The sequence below is a fragment of the Egretta garzetta genome, unplaced genomic scaffold (genome assembly GCF_000687185.1).
Source record: "Egretta garzetta isolate BGI_Z169 unplaced genomic scaffold, ASM68718v1 scaffold361, whole genome shotgun sequence".
In the NCBI taxonomy this organism is placed as follows: Eukaryota; Metazoa; Chordata; class Aves; order Pelecaniformes; family Ardeidae; genus Egretta; species Egretta garzetta.
The window spans coordinates 1541312-1558155 of NW_009258688.1; the positions used below are offsets into that span (position 1 = coordinate 1541312).

At 37.2% G+C, this 16844-nt stretch overlaps 1 protein-coding gene across 5 annotated transcripts in view; it reads left to right on the plus strand.

Annotated features, from left to right (window-relative positions):
- The window catches only part of RPS6KA5 (ribosomal protein S6 kinase A5), an 84751-nt gene that overhangs the window by 50070 nt on the left and 17837 nt on the right, over nucleotides 1–16844 (plus strand). For 3 of the 5 annotated variants that reach the window (XM_035888711.1, XM_035888708.1, XM_035888710.1), the window contains 6 exons: nucleotides 245–328; nucleotides 3310–3413; nucleotides 13900–14050; nucleotides 15355–15516; nucleotides 15953–16042; nucleotides 16698–16823. In XM_035888711.1, the coding sequence (XP_035744604.1) occupies nucleotides 245–328; nucleotides 3310–3413; nucleotides 13900–14050; nucleotides 15355–15516; nucleotides 15953–16042; nucleotides 16698–16823 (717 nt within the window). The remainder of the gene's footprint in view (nucleotides 1–244; nucleotides 329–3309; nucleotides 3414–13899; nucleotides 14051–15354; nucleotides 15517–15952; nucleotides 16043–16697; nucleotides 16824–16844) is intronic. The other 2 variants (XM_035888712.1, XM_009648983.2) reach the window with 1 other exon arrangement.

Genomic DNA, 16844 nt, shown 5'->3' on the forward strand with positions numbered 1-16844 from the left:
TGTGTGCTTATCTTAGACTGCCACACAAACCTATGACATTTTATTTTTTCATAGAAGGCTAAATATTCTGTAGCATTATGTGATACTTCTCTACATATGATGGAATATGATTTAGCTAGCAGTTCTGAGCTATTTGGAGAAGAATTGCTGCCAGCATCTTGGAACTCTTAGCCATATCTGTCCCATATGATTTGTATAATATAATTGTTTGACATGAATTGTATTTTCTTTTTTTTTTTGCTAGAATGAGAGAGCATATTCCTTCTGTGGAACAATAGAATACATGGCTCCAGATATTGTAAGAGGTGGAGACACAGGACATGATAAGGTATGTTCTATCTAAGTTTATTACCGAAAAGAAAGCAATTATTTAGGCAACCCTGTTGTTCAGCTTGAGGGGTTTGCAATAGTGTCTTACTTAAACATGCCTTATTTCAAGTTGTCCTAAAATAGATTATTGTGTATGTTTAAAAACATTGCTATGATGTATTTTCAGTTTTTAGTCTTAAATAAAAGGCATATTTATAAAGGTATTGAGGCTCATTCGTGCTCTATTCAAAATTTGTTCTAAATGTGCAGTGAGATAAAAACTATAGCTGACCCTTACTTCTTTTTAAATAAAAAGCTGTGTAGTTCAGAGTGGAAAAATCACTATTCTGTGGCTAATTCTGATATATTTTTTAAATCGTACGTCAGGGAAATCTATCCTCCTTCTTGAAGTATGGAGTGGGTTATTAATGATAACCAGAATGATAAAGGGACTGGAGCATCTCCCCTACGAGGAAAGGCTGAGAGAGTTGGGCTTGTTCAGCCTGAAGAAGAGAAGACTGAGAGGGGATCTCATCAACGCATACAAATATCTTAAGGGCGGAAGTCAAGAGGACGGAAGCAGTCTGTTTGCAGTGGTGTCCAGCGACAGGACTAGGGGCAATGGATGCAAACTGAAACACGAGAGGTTTCAGTTGAATATGAGGAAGAACTTCTTCACTCTGAGGGTGGCAGAGCATTGGAACAGGCTGCCCAGGGAGGTTGTGGAGTCTCCTTCTCTGGAGATATTCAAAGCCCGCCTGGATGAAGTCCTGTGTAGCATGCTCTAGGTGAGCCTGCTTTAGCAGGGGGGTTGGACTAGATGATCTCCTGAGGTCCCTTCCAACCCTTACGATTCTGTGATTCTGTGATTCTGTGAATGTTATAAATGTTCTCAGATTGTAAAAATTAATTCTGTTTAGCTTGAGGCTTAAGTTTTATTATGAATTAAAGTGTCAGTAAATGATGGGAAAGATCAAGACAACCATAATTCACAGATGATATTTGAAACAAAATAAAACCCCTACTCCCAAAAGAATTCTACAATATTTCTAGATAAATTATTCTGATTGTTCACTGTACTGAGAAGTTTTGGAGTATATTTAATTTCTGGGTTTTTTTGCTGTAGATTGCGTTGACTTGTCTTTCTGTTGGGGGGGTCACAGAATATAGTTGATCGCAGCTCCCCTTGTAGCAATCTTTTTAAGCACTGGAAAATGTTATGTCACCCTCCATCTCCTTTTTCTAGACTAACTGGACTCAGTCTGACTTTGCCCGAGAAGGTTCTTTCTTCTCCTTCTCTACGCATTCTGTTTCTCTTTTGGTCTGAGTTTGCCTGTATATTTCTTTAGGTAGGGCATATTGCAGTGGGCACAGTGTTTCAGCTAAGATTTGTCAGTTTGAAGTACAGTGGAATGATTACCTCCCTGATTCTTCTATTAAACATAAAATAGACTGTGCTTTGTCTTTTCACTTACTCATTGTCTCATACCTACTTTGTATTCTGCTATAGTCTCTGCATCTTCTACCACACTGTTTGCCTCATCATTATTAAAAATGGAATTTTACAAACTTATGAATTAAAGCTCTCTTCTGCACTCTGTTTCTTAGTCTTTCCAGTTTCAGAGCATCTTTCCAATTTGTTGGTCACTTTGAATTGTGACTGTCTTCTCTAGTGATTATAAATTCAATATTGTTTCTGATTTAAAGAGGAATCTCTGTTCTGTTATATTTGGTTCTGATACTTTCATTAGATGTAGTGCAGAGTCATACAGTGTTCTATAAGAAACAGCTTTACAGTTTGATATGGAATGTTAGCTGACAAATAAGGGTGATTTTCCAGTTACTTATGTGATGGTAATTGTTTACACCACACACTCTTTGCTTAGCCATTGGCAATGTATGTGACACAGTGTTAGAAGGTTTTTAGTGTATTTCATATTTACTGCATATCTAGCAACTCTAAGGTCTTATTTAAAAAAGGAAATGAGATGGCTTTAGTATGCTATGCTCTCATTAATGTTTTTGATGTGTAATGTCTTCTAGGTAGTGTTTGTCTAAAAGACTTGCTCTAGTATTTCAGTATTTATTTTTTTTAAAGTCTGACCTCTGATTCTGCAGATCCTCCCTTTCCTTTGGGAAAAAAACATGCCAAGAAAAAGTTCTGGAATTTTCTCTGATCATTGTGTATTTGCAAAGATAATTACCAACAGTACAGAGTCTTTTTCAGCTAGTTCTTCTAGGCACTCTTGGCCAAATATATAAAACATCAGAATCTGTGTCTAGAAGCAAAAAACCTAAAATATGAGGCCAAATTGTCATCATTTCACTAATTGTCTTCCTGTATGGTGTTCATGTTGTCACCATAAGTAAAGCAGAACTTCAGTTTCATTGATTTGCAAATGTCGTGGAAGTAAAACTGAGAAGTTCAAACACCTGTAGTTAAATTAATTTTGTTGAAATGACTAAACTGTTTCCTTTATTATTCATAGCAGCGAGAAATATTTTGTAAGGTATGAGGTATCAGAGATATGAATAATATGATTAGTGTATCACATGTGACTTGTACTCTTTAAATGGTGCTTTTTGAAAGTTCCTTAGTTTCATTCTTAAGCCCTAAAAACTCAGGTTCCTCTGCTTCTTAGCAAGGCTTAGGTTCCTCTGTTATTTTGAGTACGTTTTAGAGTTCTTATCACTACAATGGTAAAAATAAAGATTAATTCTGGGGAGAAAAAAAAAGGAACTTCAATGGAAAGAGTTCAGCCTGAGAAATTAGTTGAAGAAGCTAAGTGGAGAGATTTCAAAATAAAATTAATTTATTGTACTAGATACCTCCTATCAGTACTGCAATTGTTTATCCTTTATTGTATTCAGGTTTGCCTTCATATTCATAGGTGGACTCTTCCTCTGCTAGTTGCTTTCTGAGTGCATCGTTTTGCTCATATTTTGTTAACAATTTTAATTCAATGTATCATAACATACATAATTATTGTTGTTCTATAGGCTGTTGATTGGTGGAGTGTCGGTGTTCTTATGTATGAATTATTAACTGGAGCATCACCATTTACAGTTGATGGAGAGAAGAATTCCCAAGCAGAGATTTCTAGGTAAGATTCAAAACAGTAAAGTATACGTGCTTGCTCACAGTGATGCTTATGCCATAATCCACGCTTTGTGAAAGTTTTAATCTAAAATTTAGGAAAAAAGTGCTACCAGGGTAACATTTTAGATGCTCCAGTTCTGTTTAACAGAATGACATCTAGGAGCAGATAGGTTTTATTAACCTTAGCAGGTTATTGAAATAATAGAACTGACCTTTACAAAAGACCTGTTTGGTTTAAACTATGGTGGAACCACAGCTTTGTAGATATTCAACCCTGTTGCATGTTTACTGTTGAAAAGGAAGTCAACTGAAATATGAAACTATATATAAATAGAATTATCACTTCAAAATCTTGATACATAATGAAACATATTTAGCTAGTGAGATTTTTGTCAGCTCTTGCTAGATAGCTCCATCAGACTACAAGTTTAACGTGTCAGGATGTACTCTACTCCTGCCTTTTTGTCACAGGTAATGTTTATTTTATTAGTGTATTATGTGAAACAATGTGATCTTTTCTAGCCATACTTGCATATCTGAGAAGAAATTAGTATGATACGTATGCGAATGATATAATCTATACCATTCCTATATTTTGCATGTGAACTTTTCCTGACTACCAGCTTTGTTACATTCAGTAATCTCTACACTTCAAAGGTTTGTTTTCAGTATCTGTGTAAAATCATTGGAGCATTTTAAAAAGGCAAAGCAATAAGCTTGCCCAAAACACGTTACTGAAATCTCCCCCAAAAATAAGCATTTCCTATTACTGGATTTCTCTTGGAGCGGGGAGCTCAGGACTTAAATTGCACAAATTAGTAGTTGCTGTCAAGAACAGCTTGTAAGTCCAGTCCCAAAACTAAGAATAGTCTTGCTCCTATTGGAATGTATTACCATGGATGGAGTTACCATTATGATGCAGCTAAAACTTAAATTAACTCTTTCTGACCTATTTAAGGTTAGAAATTTTGTTGATGGCTTACTTATGTCCAGAATGGTATTTTTGACTCCCAAGATTTACTAAATGGAACTCTGAAGGAGTTAAAATTTTTTAGAGAGAACCTTGACCTGAATTTTACAGATTCGGTTTTTCCCAAAAGCTGGGAAAGTTTTTAGGTATGTATTCTACAGGATTTGACTGTCTTTTGGTAGGTCCATATGTGCTCTTTAATATATTAATCTTTCTGATAATTTAAGATTAAATTCAAAGCTGAGAAACTGCAAGGTTGCTAACATCCATCCTCTGATGGATAATAACCTAATTTCTGATCTAAATTTAGTTCTGGAAAGTGTACTGAGTTCTTGCTCAATATGGTTTTGTTCTGATTGGTGCTTATGCGACACATCTATAGACGGCAATCCTGTAGTCTTTCAGCTTTTATTCTGATAAATTTAGAAGGTAAATTCTTACAGTTCTCTTTATTTAAAGATGTTCCCCAGTCTTCCTGTTTCCTGCAAAAGCCTTTTCTTAACTCAGCTTGTGTTGTTCTTTCTTACATATGGACAATTTATTCCTGTTGATGTTTCGAGAGGATCTTGTTTAAGGGAAGTAATTATTCACCATCTGAACAAGAAGATATTAATTCCTTTTTTCTTGGGTTCTTCTTGTTGATGCCAGTGATGGACTGATAGATCTAATTCCTTCTTTTCTATCACTTCTAATTGATAAGCCCCTAGTTTATAGCTGACATCTCGGTCTCAACTACATGACTGCATTTCAGACTCAATTTCATCTGTCTTCTGTTACTTTAGTACTCATAAGACCCATAGTTTCTGAATCCTTTCCATTGATAGCAATTTCTGTGTTAGATGACATCCATTTTGTGTGTTTGCAGTTTATGATGTGATGAATGTCATGTTCCTTTTAAGAGTGTGGCTGAGCATGTGAGAACATGGCTGTTTTCTCTGTCCTGGCTACTACACTGAGTCATGTGGAACCTTCTGGGGAATGGTGGTTGCTGTCTGCCTTGGGGAGCAACAGGAGTGTGTTTGGGGCTTTCCCTGAGGGTAGGGTAGAGCAGGCAGAATGGATGTCAGATATCAGCAGGCTGTGGTGCTCCTGCAGCCCAGGCAGAGGGTGAGAAGAGTAGGGAGCAGAAGTACATCTTGGAGAAGATGGAAAGAAAACCTTTTTCTAAGGATTGAAGGGGACTGTGTAGAGTTTGCAGCTTGGGAAGTTGTTGAGCTACTTGCTTAAGAACATGCCTGAAAGAAATGACCCACCCTTCCTGACATGCTAGCCTGTTAAATTTAGAAATTCTTGTTACCATATTCATGGCTTTTCAGAAATACCCTCCTTGTATTTTTCTCTAGCATGAGCATACTGAGCTCTTTCAAGAAATAACAGCTGAATTTTCAGTACCTGTCTTTATCCTAAGCCTGTCCGGCCTGCCTAGAAGCTATGATCTTTATTTCCTTTTTTTCCCTTTGGTAACTTTGTCACTGAGGGTACATTTGCAATTTACTCTGTGTCCTTTTTCTTTTTTTTTTTGATTGTTAATTCTTTCAATTATGTCTGCAGCCTTTTCTCTAAAGTTTTCTGTTGAGCTGGGATGCAGACTCTAGATAAGTTTACACCTATAATTAAATAGGTTCCAAATTCTCTCTGTGACTATCTTTTTATCTTTCTAGTTTCGTATCTTCTCTAAACTGATGAAAAATTGAATTGCAGATAACTTCATCAGATATTTACAGTTGCCAGTGGTAATGAAATCACTAGTACTGGCACAGAGATATGAGCTGGTACAAACTTATTTCTTGATGGCAACGTTATTCTAAATAGAAAATGTATTCCCTAACCTAAATATGCTTTATTTTGCCAATTGCAGCAGACTTTGAGCATTTAGTTTTCTCAGACTCGGTCGCAAACCCTGAAAGCATAGTTTCCATGGCCTTTGATTTTTCTGAGTTTAAGGAAAAAGTCTTCTAAATGAATCCAGGTCCTTCTTTTATCTAGATGAGAAGTAATCTTGGATATTTTTAGATAATTTTATTCTCTTGTGTAGCACAATGGCTATCTGATGTTAAATTTGAGCATGAAGTTTTGTTCTGAAATATCTCTCTAATGAACAGTTCAGTTCTTCTGTCAGAAATAGTTACTGTGTGGTTTTTATCTTTTTTTACTCTTTCTGATGAGAGATTGTGTTCAGTTCTTTTATCGTAACCTTTTTGACAATACTGTGGACTTCTCTTTCATGGCAAGTGCAACTTAAGTAAATGCATACTTTAATTTCCCCTATGTTTCTGTCTGTCGCCGAAGACTTTTGTTCACATGCTTGGTGTTTCGGGTTATTAAAGTTGATTAAAAAAATTTCACAGAACTATTCAAGTATCTCTCCTTTTCTAGAGTGCCCTCTCCCCTTTCTTCACCCTTCTTCCCAAATCTTCCTTTCATTTTTGAGAATTCTGGGCTTCTGTTGCTGCAGAGCTGTGGATGGGACCCATCCTGCAAAAGCATAGGCAAGGACTGGGTTTTATTACAAATCCAGTATTTTCAGTTTGACTGTGAGCGATTTTTAGTGCTGACTTGAAAGACAGACAAATCCAGTTTAGGGTGTGTTGACTTTTGAGGGTCTTGTCATATATACAGGGATTTAAAACGAGCATGAAGTTTTTGGAGTATCATTTTGCTGCTGTGCAGCAGCTTGGAAAATCTTACCAGCTTTGGGGTTATGAATAGATAGCTATCTTTTTCCATTTTTATACATATATACATCTATAAAACGTTCTGTAGAAGCTTATGATGCCATATTAGCATACAAATGCTAATAGCAGCCTGTGTTCTTTATCTGACATAGGTAGTTAGATTTTATTTAAACTTCATGGAGGATGGCTGAAATTTGACCATCTGTTAGATGCTATCAAGATATTTTGTCCATGATTCCACAAGAAACCTTTTCTTGATAAAACTGTTGGGAAGATGCATAGCAGGTGTATACTGGGATTCCCTTCTTTATTCTCTGCCTGTGAAGACTCCAGTGATTGCTAGGTCTTTTAAAGGACAGAGCAGTCATTGAATCCAACTTGTAATTTGCATGGTGTCTTCCTAGAATTTTGTCCTAGAGCTCATAGCTGTCTACCTAGAATGTACAGCATTTATATGCCTAGATGGGAGTCCAGAGTCCAAGAACTGATAGACAATAATGTAATGATGCTTTTCTAACAGATAGCAATGAGTTTGGGAATCTCTGCCACATGAAGGACACCATTTGATGCTAGACTTAGTGTGAATCACATCACATCAGTGACTGCCTACAGAGTTCAACCTTTCAAACCTTTCAGTAAAACAGATGGTTTTAAGAAGTCGTAAGTGTTGCATCAAAGTCTCTAACTTGCCTAGAACTAGGGATGCACATACAGATATGGCTGCTCAAAGTTGGAACAAAAGAATCTGGCATTAGTAGTTCTGAGATGACAGGGTATTCAGTAGAGTTGTTCTCAAATGCAAAGGTGAAAATTCTGCTTTGGAAGCTTACCCCTCTGCCCTTTAACAGGATTAAAGTTTGGAATTGCTTTCTCTTATTCCCTGAACATCAGGATGGATATGTATCTGTTTGATGCTTGTAATACAGTTCTGAGGGCACTGGTAATAGACTGTAGTAACATTCTAGCATAAACCTAATGTTTCTGTTGGCCAACTATGGTGCTCCTTTCAGTTTTTCATGACCAATTGTGTCTTTTACCTGGTGGAAGCAAAAAAAGCTTCAGGTTCTGCACTTTTGATGTTTTATTGTCATGTCTTCCACAGTCAGGTTCAGGCATTTGCTTTCAGGCTGATCACAGTAGAGGGTGAAAGGTGGCTTCCACCTTAGTATCACATTTTATGTCTGTATCTTGACCAAAATAGTTGGGTTTTGGTTTTTTCTCCGTCTATAAAAATCTGTCTTTGGTTGACAGCTAATGGCTACCACTTTCTAAGCTTTTTTGCCCTTCTTCCTTGTAATTAGTATTGTTTATCACTGTTACTATTTTAAAGATGTTACATAGTTATGGTTTCCAATAATGTATTGGCATTTGCTAAAGCACTTATCAAAATGATTGCTCAGTGGATATATTCAATAGTAATTTTTACAGTATAGTTTATAGATTGGTCAATCTCATGCTAAAAGATAAAATGGTCAATAAGTCAAATTGCCAAATCGATCCTGTTGTCAGTAGACGCTTTCTTATTCTTTGACATAAATTGGGTGCTTGACTAGTTTAGCTGTTTACAGAGTTAATTAAAATGAAAAATTAAGAAAATATCTTTCAGCTTCTGGCTAACAGCATACTTTCTCCTTCCATTTTAACTTAACCACTGGGATCAATCTGCTGTCTATGTTGGAAAACTGCCAATGACACTGTTTGTCTTTATAAGGCCTTTATTGAGCATTGCAAGGGCGTTCCTGCTTAAGTCCTTAAGATTATCACCCTGGAATGAACGAGGTCAGAATCCCCTTCAGGCTTAGCAGTCTACACCTGGTACACAGGAGTGGCTCTGAAAATATTGGTAAAGAGGAGCATCTAAAGGTCAAGGTGTCATTTCCCTACTGTATCCTCCACTCACTGAAAATTAAGCATATCCTTCTCCTCCTTATCATTCATTAGCATGTCCTTCGCATTATCATATATGCTCTTGGTCTGTAGTATTTATGGGAGAAACTCTTCAGAGCTTAAGTTCCTGAAAAACAATACCAGTGAGGTTAGCTTTTAGCTCTGCATAGTCTGTCATAGAGAAGGGTAAGATGGAAATGATCCAGGACTTCAAAGTGATAACCTCCTTCACCTATGCAAGGAATGGTTTCTCTCAAAGTGTTTTCAGTACAGCCAGAGTCCTCTCATCAGCAGGGGTAGTCTCAGCTCATCCCAGCTCAGAGGCATTGTACTAGGCTAGAGGAAGCAGAAAATACAGCAGAGTAGTCCTTCCGTAGTTTTGGCCACCGTTGCCACTTGGATACTTAATTCTTCCTGCTTACTTCTGTCACTGTTATTGGAACACATAAACATGGTATGTACAAGAGGATGGGGGTGATTCAGAAAAGGAAAGGAAGGTTGATGCTTAAGGCCCATAGCTTCTTTTCATAGCACAGACATCCCAGAAAGGACTTTGACACATGCGGCTTCCTTCCTCTGAACGCTTTATGGGCTACTGTTACAGCCTTGAGTGACTTACCCTTTAGTACAACACTTCACTAGTGTTGTGCTAGTGAAGCCAGACTCTCTTTATTTGATTAAGCTATTTGATTAGTCTTCACCAATTTCTGCTCTCACATGTTGATCCCATATGGTCTTTCTTTTCTGGCAGCTTGCTTTCCATCCTAATTAATGTGTATACAGCTTCGCATACGTCAATTCTGTGATAATTGGAACTGGATTCCCTGGAACTAAGAAATTATTATCTTCATTCTTCACTACTTCTGTAGTGTGGTTCTGTGAACCAGTCAAGAGCACTATGAATGTTTTTTAGTATTGGTCAACCTCTAAAGTATTTCTGAAGAATGCCACTGGCATGTATAAATGCAGCTTACATGGAGTCTGCTTGTACAGCATGGAAAAATGCTGTTTCTCTGCAGTGGGCTCTAGAAGGGTCAACAGATGGATGATATCCCTCAATATAATAGCTTGCTTTTCACATAGCTAAATACCACTTCATTGTTAATTCTGCCTATAAAAAGAAATAATTTAAAACAATAATCTTGGCAAAAGGCAGGGATTACTGATGCTGTTGCCACAGAAGTTTTCTGTTAGGTAAAATATACAGTTTTATATAACTCTTACTGGCAAAATATGTATGTTAATTGTTTTGACAGATATAATCTTTACAGGGGATTCCTTCCCCCAAGAATTTAAAAGTGTGTTTTCTACCCAAAGAGAAGAATGTCAAGTGATACGAAAAGTTACTTAATAAACCGGTCTCAGCTTCAGCTGGGACTCTTTGCTCAGTTACCACATCAACGGTACAACTGATTGCAGTTCTTGGGCTGACCAAAGACGTGCAGTATGTCACTGGGAATTTGCAATTAGAAGGATGAGACTTACTAGTGTTGTTACTGCAGAAGTACTTCCTTTGGCTAAGAACCTTCTGGTAACTTTGCAATGCAGGGTTTCTACTGCTTATGTTTGTTTCACTCTCTTTTTCTTATGTGAATATTTGGGTTTGCATCAAAAGCCTGAGACATGGGCAAGAATCTTATTGTTAGCCATCATCATCGCTGCTACAGAGACTGATCTTCTGAGGCTGCACAGAGAAATTGTACTCATTTGTTCACTTTGATACGTGTGCTACCAGTCATCCCAATTCAGCATCTTTTTTCAGAGACATTTTCAGACTTTTATCTGACTTGACCATCTGTAATCTCTGACATTTTTCAGACAGGAAAATGCTCTAGAGTTTCTCTTCTGGATTCTAATGACATTCCAGAGTCTCAATCCTGTTGCTTTAGAAATAAATTTAAAAAAATACTGACTTGGGCAGGGCAGGTTCCCCTTCTGAGAGCCCAAAGAGAATATGTCTGTTTCTAGGATCTTTGTTATATACCTTTCTAATTCTCAGAAAGGTTGATAAATACATTTCCTCAGACTCCTCTAACTGAAGTGATTTTCAAGCTAAGAAGACATTGTAGATTTTGTTGGCCCTCCTGTAAAGTAATTTTGTTCTCAAGATGTCCTGTCTTCTGTCTTAAAACAGGAAGGTTTTTTACTTCCTTACCCACTTCCCCTTTCTGAAACTGGATGATTTCTGAAGAGACTGAATCTTTACTTCTCCACCAGTCCTACAGTGTAAGAATCCTCTTGTGTAGTGATGTTTAAATTTGGTATTAATATCCCCAATTAAAAAATAATTTGGCAATATTGTGCTTTCTACTCCTTTTCTGTAAAGTGAAGTGTGTCCAGAGGTTGAAGACAAGGCTTATGGTTGCTGTTACTTGTGCTAGCAGAGTGGCTGTGATTTAGACCCTTATTTGCAGATCACCCTTATATCATTTAAAGATACAATCCATCTTAAAACTCAGACTGTTTTTCCTAACTCATTTCAGTGTTACTTAAACCGAGAGGTTGGTTTGTTTTGTCTTTTTGTTTCCTTGAAATTGGATACCACGTCAGTAGAAACAACCCCTGGGATATGCACATGTTGAACTTGTTTTTGTCCTTCCGCACTGGCAGGACAAGATTATTTAGGAAATAATCTCTTTGCATGTATTTTTGGAGTAATCCAAGAAGTTATGTATTTAGAGATTAAAAAATTTCCCATGGGATAGCTGACTCTAAGGATATGTCACGCAGTAACTTTAAACAAAATGTAGTAATGTCCTGCAGTGATCAACTTAAGCTCTATCAGAGACATATGACAATTGAGATTTTAGTGCTGCCACAACCTTACATAGTTTCAGTCCCATAGTCTCTCATAACTTCAAAATGTTTCAGTCTGTGTTCAGTGGAGGCACTCTTAAGTCCTTCTATGTATCGTGCTTCCAGAAGTCACCACAGTGAGAGTAGATGTATACATATGTAGACACCCAGTTGAACATGAGCCAGCAATGTGCCCTTGTGTCAAAGGCAGCAAATAGTATTCTAGGCTGCATTAGACAAACCAAGATGAGGAAGGTGATCCTTTCTCTGTATTGGGCAATGGAGAAGGCCACATCTGGTGCACTGGGTCCAGTTCTGGTCTCCCCAGTACAAGAGAGACTTGGAAATACTGGAGAGAGTCCAGCAAAAGGCCACTAAGAAGATTAAGGGACTGGAACAGATGAGGAAAGGCTGAGAGAGCTGGGACTGTTCCACCTGGAGAAGGGAAGGCTCAGGGGGATCTCATCAATGTGTACACATACCTGAAGGGAGGGTGCAAAGAAGGGAGAGCCAGGCTCTTTTCAGTGGTACCCAGTGACAGGACCAGAGGCAATGGGCACAAACTGAAACACAGGAGGTTCCCTGTGAACATCAGGAAACTCTTCTTTACTGTGAGGCTGACTGCGCACTGGCACAGGTTGCCCACAGAGGTGGTGGTCTCCCTCCTTGGAGATAATTAAAAGACTTCTGGATACGATTGTGTGCAGCTGGCTCTAGGCAACTATGTTTGAGCGGGGCGGGGGGGGGGGGTTGGATCAGATGACCTCCAGAGGTCCCTTTCAAACTCAACCATTCTGTGATTCTGTATGCTAAAGGGTGTTGTCTGTGTGTGCATTCTCAATTTTCCTTCGGAGTCCTTAGCTTCAATATCTGCATTTTGAGAAAGTGAAGGAAAACTTGACTTCCTCTTTATATAAAACTGTGGGAGCTGCACATAAAAAAGATAAGTATTGAAATATGATTCTACTTAGGCTTCCAAGATTTTGAACTTCCTCTCGCTCTATTTGATGGTTCCTCGTTCTTGTATCGAAAGAGACAGTGAGGTCCCTATCTACTTTCTCTTTACTGTTCATTGTTTGGAGGGGAACACTGTCCAGTCCCCTTAAATCCACTTTCCACTAAGCTGGGTAGTCCTAGCTTTGTTTTTTTTTTTTTAGATCTTCATAGGAAACATATTCTATATTTCTGATTAGAATCATAGAATCATAGAATGTTTTGGTTTGGAAGGGACAACTAGAGGTCATCTAGTCCAACCCCCCTGCAGTGAGCAGGGACGCCGCTAACCAGATCAGGCTGCTCAGAGCCCCATCCAACCTGGCCTTGAATGTTCCCAGGGATGGGGCCTCCACTACCTCTCTGGGCAACCTGTTCCAGTGTTTTACCACCCTCATTGTAAAAAATTTCTTCCTTACCTCTAGCCTGAACCTACCCTGTTCTAGTTTAAAACCATTTCCCCTTGTCCTAACACAGCTGGCCCTACTAAAAAGACGTTCCCCATCTTTCCTATAGGCCCCCTTTAGGTACTGGAAGGCCGCAATCAGGTCTCCCCGCAGCCTTCTTTTCTCCAGACTGAACAAGCCCAACTCTCTCAGCCTGTCCTCATAGGAGAGGTGCTCCAGCCCTCGGATCATTTTTGTAGCCCAATTAATCTTGTTACTATTCTTTAAAACTTTTCCAGTTAGAGTGCCTTCTTTTGAGAGTAGGACATGAGCACCGCACACAATATACAAGGTACAGGCAAACCTCAAATGACCCAAGTGTGTTTATTTCACTTTATTTTCTAATAATTTTTAACATTGGAATTATTTTTGACTGCTGTTAGGCATCAAGTTGATGTTTTTGTGGAGCTATCTGTTGTAGCTAAGAGATTTCTTTGGAATAGTAATAGTAAGCTCAGTATGTATGAAATGAGGATTGTTTTTCTTTTGTGGATTAAGTTATATAATTTATCTCCTACAGGTATCATGTTTCATGTGCGCATTTCCTCAAACCTTTATTTAAAAAAAAAGAAAGTTGTTTCACATTTGTCATCCTCCTGTCTTTTTGGTACAATAGAAGTTTAAGTGAAATGTTAAATGCTACCATTAGTATGGTAACTTTTTGATTCAGCACTCAACATGTGAAGTAATTACCAAATAATTGTTATTTTGTTTGTTTTACAGGAGAATATTAAAAAGTGAGCCACCTTATCCACAAGAAATGAGTGCACTGTCTAAGGATATAATTCAGCGTCTTTTGATGAAAGACCCCAAGAAGAGGCTAGGTTGTGGTCCCACTGATGCTGATGAAATCAAACAGCATCCCTTTTTCCAGGTAAAATAATAAACCACAAAACTCTCCAGATAGCACTTACTCTACCTTAGTGCCTTTGAAATACAAGTCTAAAGAAATCCTGTTGTTTCATTAACAGGATAGCTTAGAAGCATGTTAATTGCATGAAAAATTGCATTGAAGTTAGTAAGAACATCCATGTGCTTTTATATATGGATTTTGTGCATGCTACAAGAAGGCTATCATATATTTTTAAAATATTCTGTTTCTAACATTTACTTAAAGCAGCCAAAAGACACACTACTTAAACCAGAAGGTTTAATAGAAAACACTTCAATTATGTTGTGTGTTGTTTTATTTTAAAAGAAAGTCACTAACATTATTAGTAAAATTTGAATGTTGATAAAATTAATCATTAGTGATAAACACCTCTTCTTGTATTTTCCTTTGCTTAATTAAATCTTTAGTCTTGATTAGTAGATTTTAATTTCATTTCAGATTTCAGTGTATTAACATTTTGTTTCAAACAATGACAAAGATTGGATTTGTGTACAACATCTTTACTGTTCTATCCATTGTGGTTAGAATTGTTTGTGTGTTTTCTTTGAAAAAAAACTAAGTACGTATTTCCAGTGCTTCTGAAGCTAAATATATTTTTAATTAGTATAAATTTTGGAGTAAAGTTGGTAGTATAAATAAAACCTTTCAAATATTTTCAGTGTAATTATAATATTTAGCATGGGCAATATCTTGGCTTTTTAACTTCTGAATTTCTTCTCATCCCAACACTTTCTAATCTTAACTTAATTTCAGTTTCACTCCTTTAGAGTAATAGGGCCATTTTCTCATAACCACCATATCTATGCTTCCTACTTCTAGCCATGCATCCATGCATTTAAGTAAGAATCCAGTGTCATTATGGTCTCAGGGCTCTGGAAGCTGAGATTAGTAATTAAGAACAGAAATCATTGATGAAAAGTTGAAGATACTGCATGCATGCACTATGGCTTACAAAAATATAAATTTTGTTTCCTCTGAAATAGAGGAAGAAATTTAAGGGCTGTCACACTTACTGTTTGGCTTATCTCCACTGTTAAATTTCTTTTTGTTGATTTTTTTTTTTTTTTTAAAAAAAACCTGGATTTTGTCTACTTATAAGTAAATATGATACCTCTTGCCTTTACCAAAAGAGCAAATTAGTAAGGCGTAATTTGAATGCTTTTCATCTGCCTGTGGAAAATAGCAAATGGAGTTAAGACTATTTGTTTCTGGACAAGTCTCTTTCCAATATCTGTTTTTGTTGAATTTTCATTTGAGTCAAAATTTTTTTCCTGTTTTTGGTTTAGAATATGAATTGGGATGATTTAGCTGCCAAAAAAGTATCTGCTCCATTTAAGCCAGTAATCAGAGATGAATTGGATGTCAGTAATTTTGCAGAAGAGTTTACAGAAATGGATCCGACATATTCTCCTGCAGCAACTCCTCAGACTTCAGAAAGAATATTTCAGGTATTTTAAGAATTCATGTTAATTAAAAAAAAAATAATTTATTGAACAATTCCATGTGTATAGCTGGTTTGTTCAGTAATTGCAGAATGAGAAAGGTGGAAACAATCCTACTGCAAACATAAAATGCCATGTCTCTCCATTCCTAGCTGAATTTCCTACCTGCTGGACTAAAGTCAGTCTGTCCTTTATTGATTCCTCATACCTTATGAGTCTTGTCATCTCGACTCCATCAGCCTGGGCTACCAGCTTTGACAACAGCAATGTAGTTTGCCCATATCCACGTTATGCTCTAGTTGAGGTATTCCTTTGGGAAGTGGGAGCTAACTGCAAAGTTGAAAATAGGCTTCCACATCCTTTAGGAGTGCTCTAATTACTAGACTACTATATATGGATCAGTAACAAAGCTTTCCTTAACATCTCCTCCATGTTGTTAAAGAATGATCCCTTCTTGGACTGCACAGTCTGGATGTCAAATGGGCAGAAGCAGTCCACGTGCATCCTTGAACTTGGTACCAAAGCTGCAGAGGTGAACAGCAGTTCAGATTGCTTTCTTTCCTCCCCCTTCTTGTGCTTTGTTTTTTATTGGCTGTTTTTGAGCAGCTTAGTGTACAGGAATATATCATCATATTTTGGAAGCTGTTAGATTTGTAGTGACTGTAGCAAGCAATTTATGCATGTCATAATACGATCTGATTCATCCTGCAGTGGTAGTCACAGCTGTTCTTGTTATGATTACCAAATTAGGCACATCATTAATACGAAGCTTATTTTGTTTCGCCATTTAAAATAGTTTGATGCCTACATCACAACATAAAAACTGTTTCACGCCTTAACTTAAACGTGTTCTGGGAAGCTACATAGTTTGAAGTGTGAGCCTTTATTGCTATTGCAAAACAATTGAAGCTGATCCAGATTTTTAGCATTATTTACTAGAATTTTTGTATTACATTGTTTTATCTAGAACTGTGGAGAATCATGTAATTAATTCCAGGAAGTTGCTGGTTCACATTGAACAGAGTAATATCTACCCATCAATGAGCCAGTTAGTTTCTGTATTATGTTATGACAACTCTGATTTCTTTGAAAAATTCTTCTGAAATTTCTAATGTTTTGTATGCAGTATGATAGTTTGTGTGCAACAATTTCAAGCCATGCCCTTTTCTAATGTCTTAATTTCATAGGGATATTCTTTCGTTGCACCTTCTATTTTGTTTAAACGCAATGCAGCTACAGTAGATCCTCTGCAGTTTTATATGGGGGATGAGCGGCCTGGAACTACAACTATTGCCAGAAGTGCTATGATGAAGGTAATAATAATATAAAGAGCT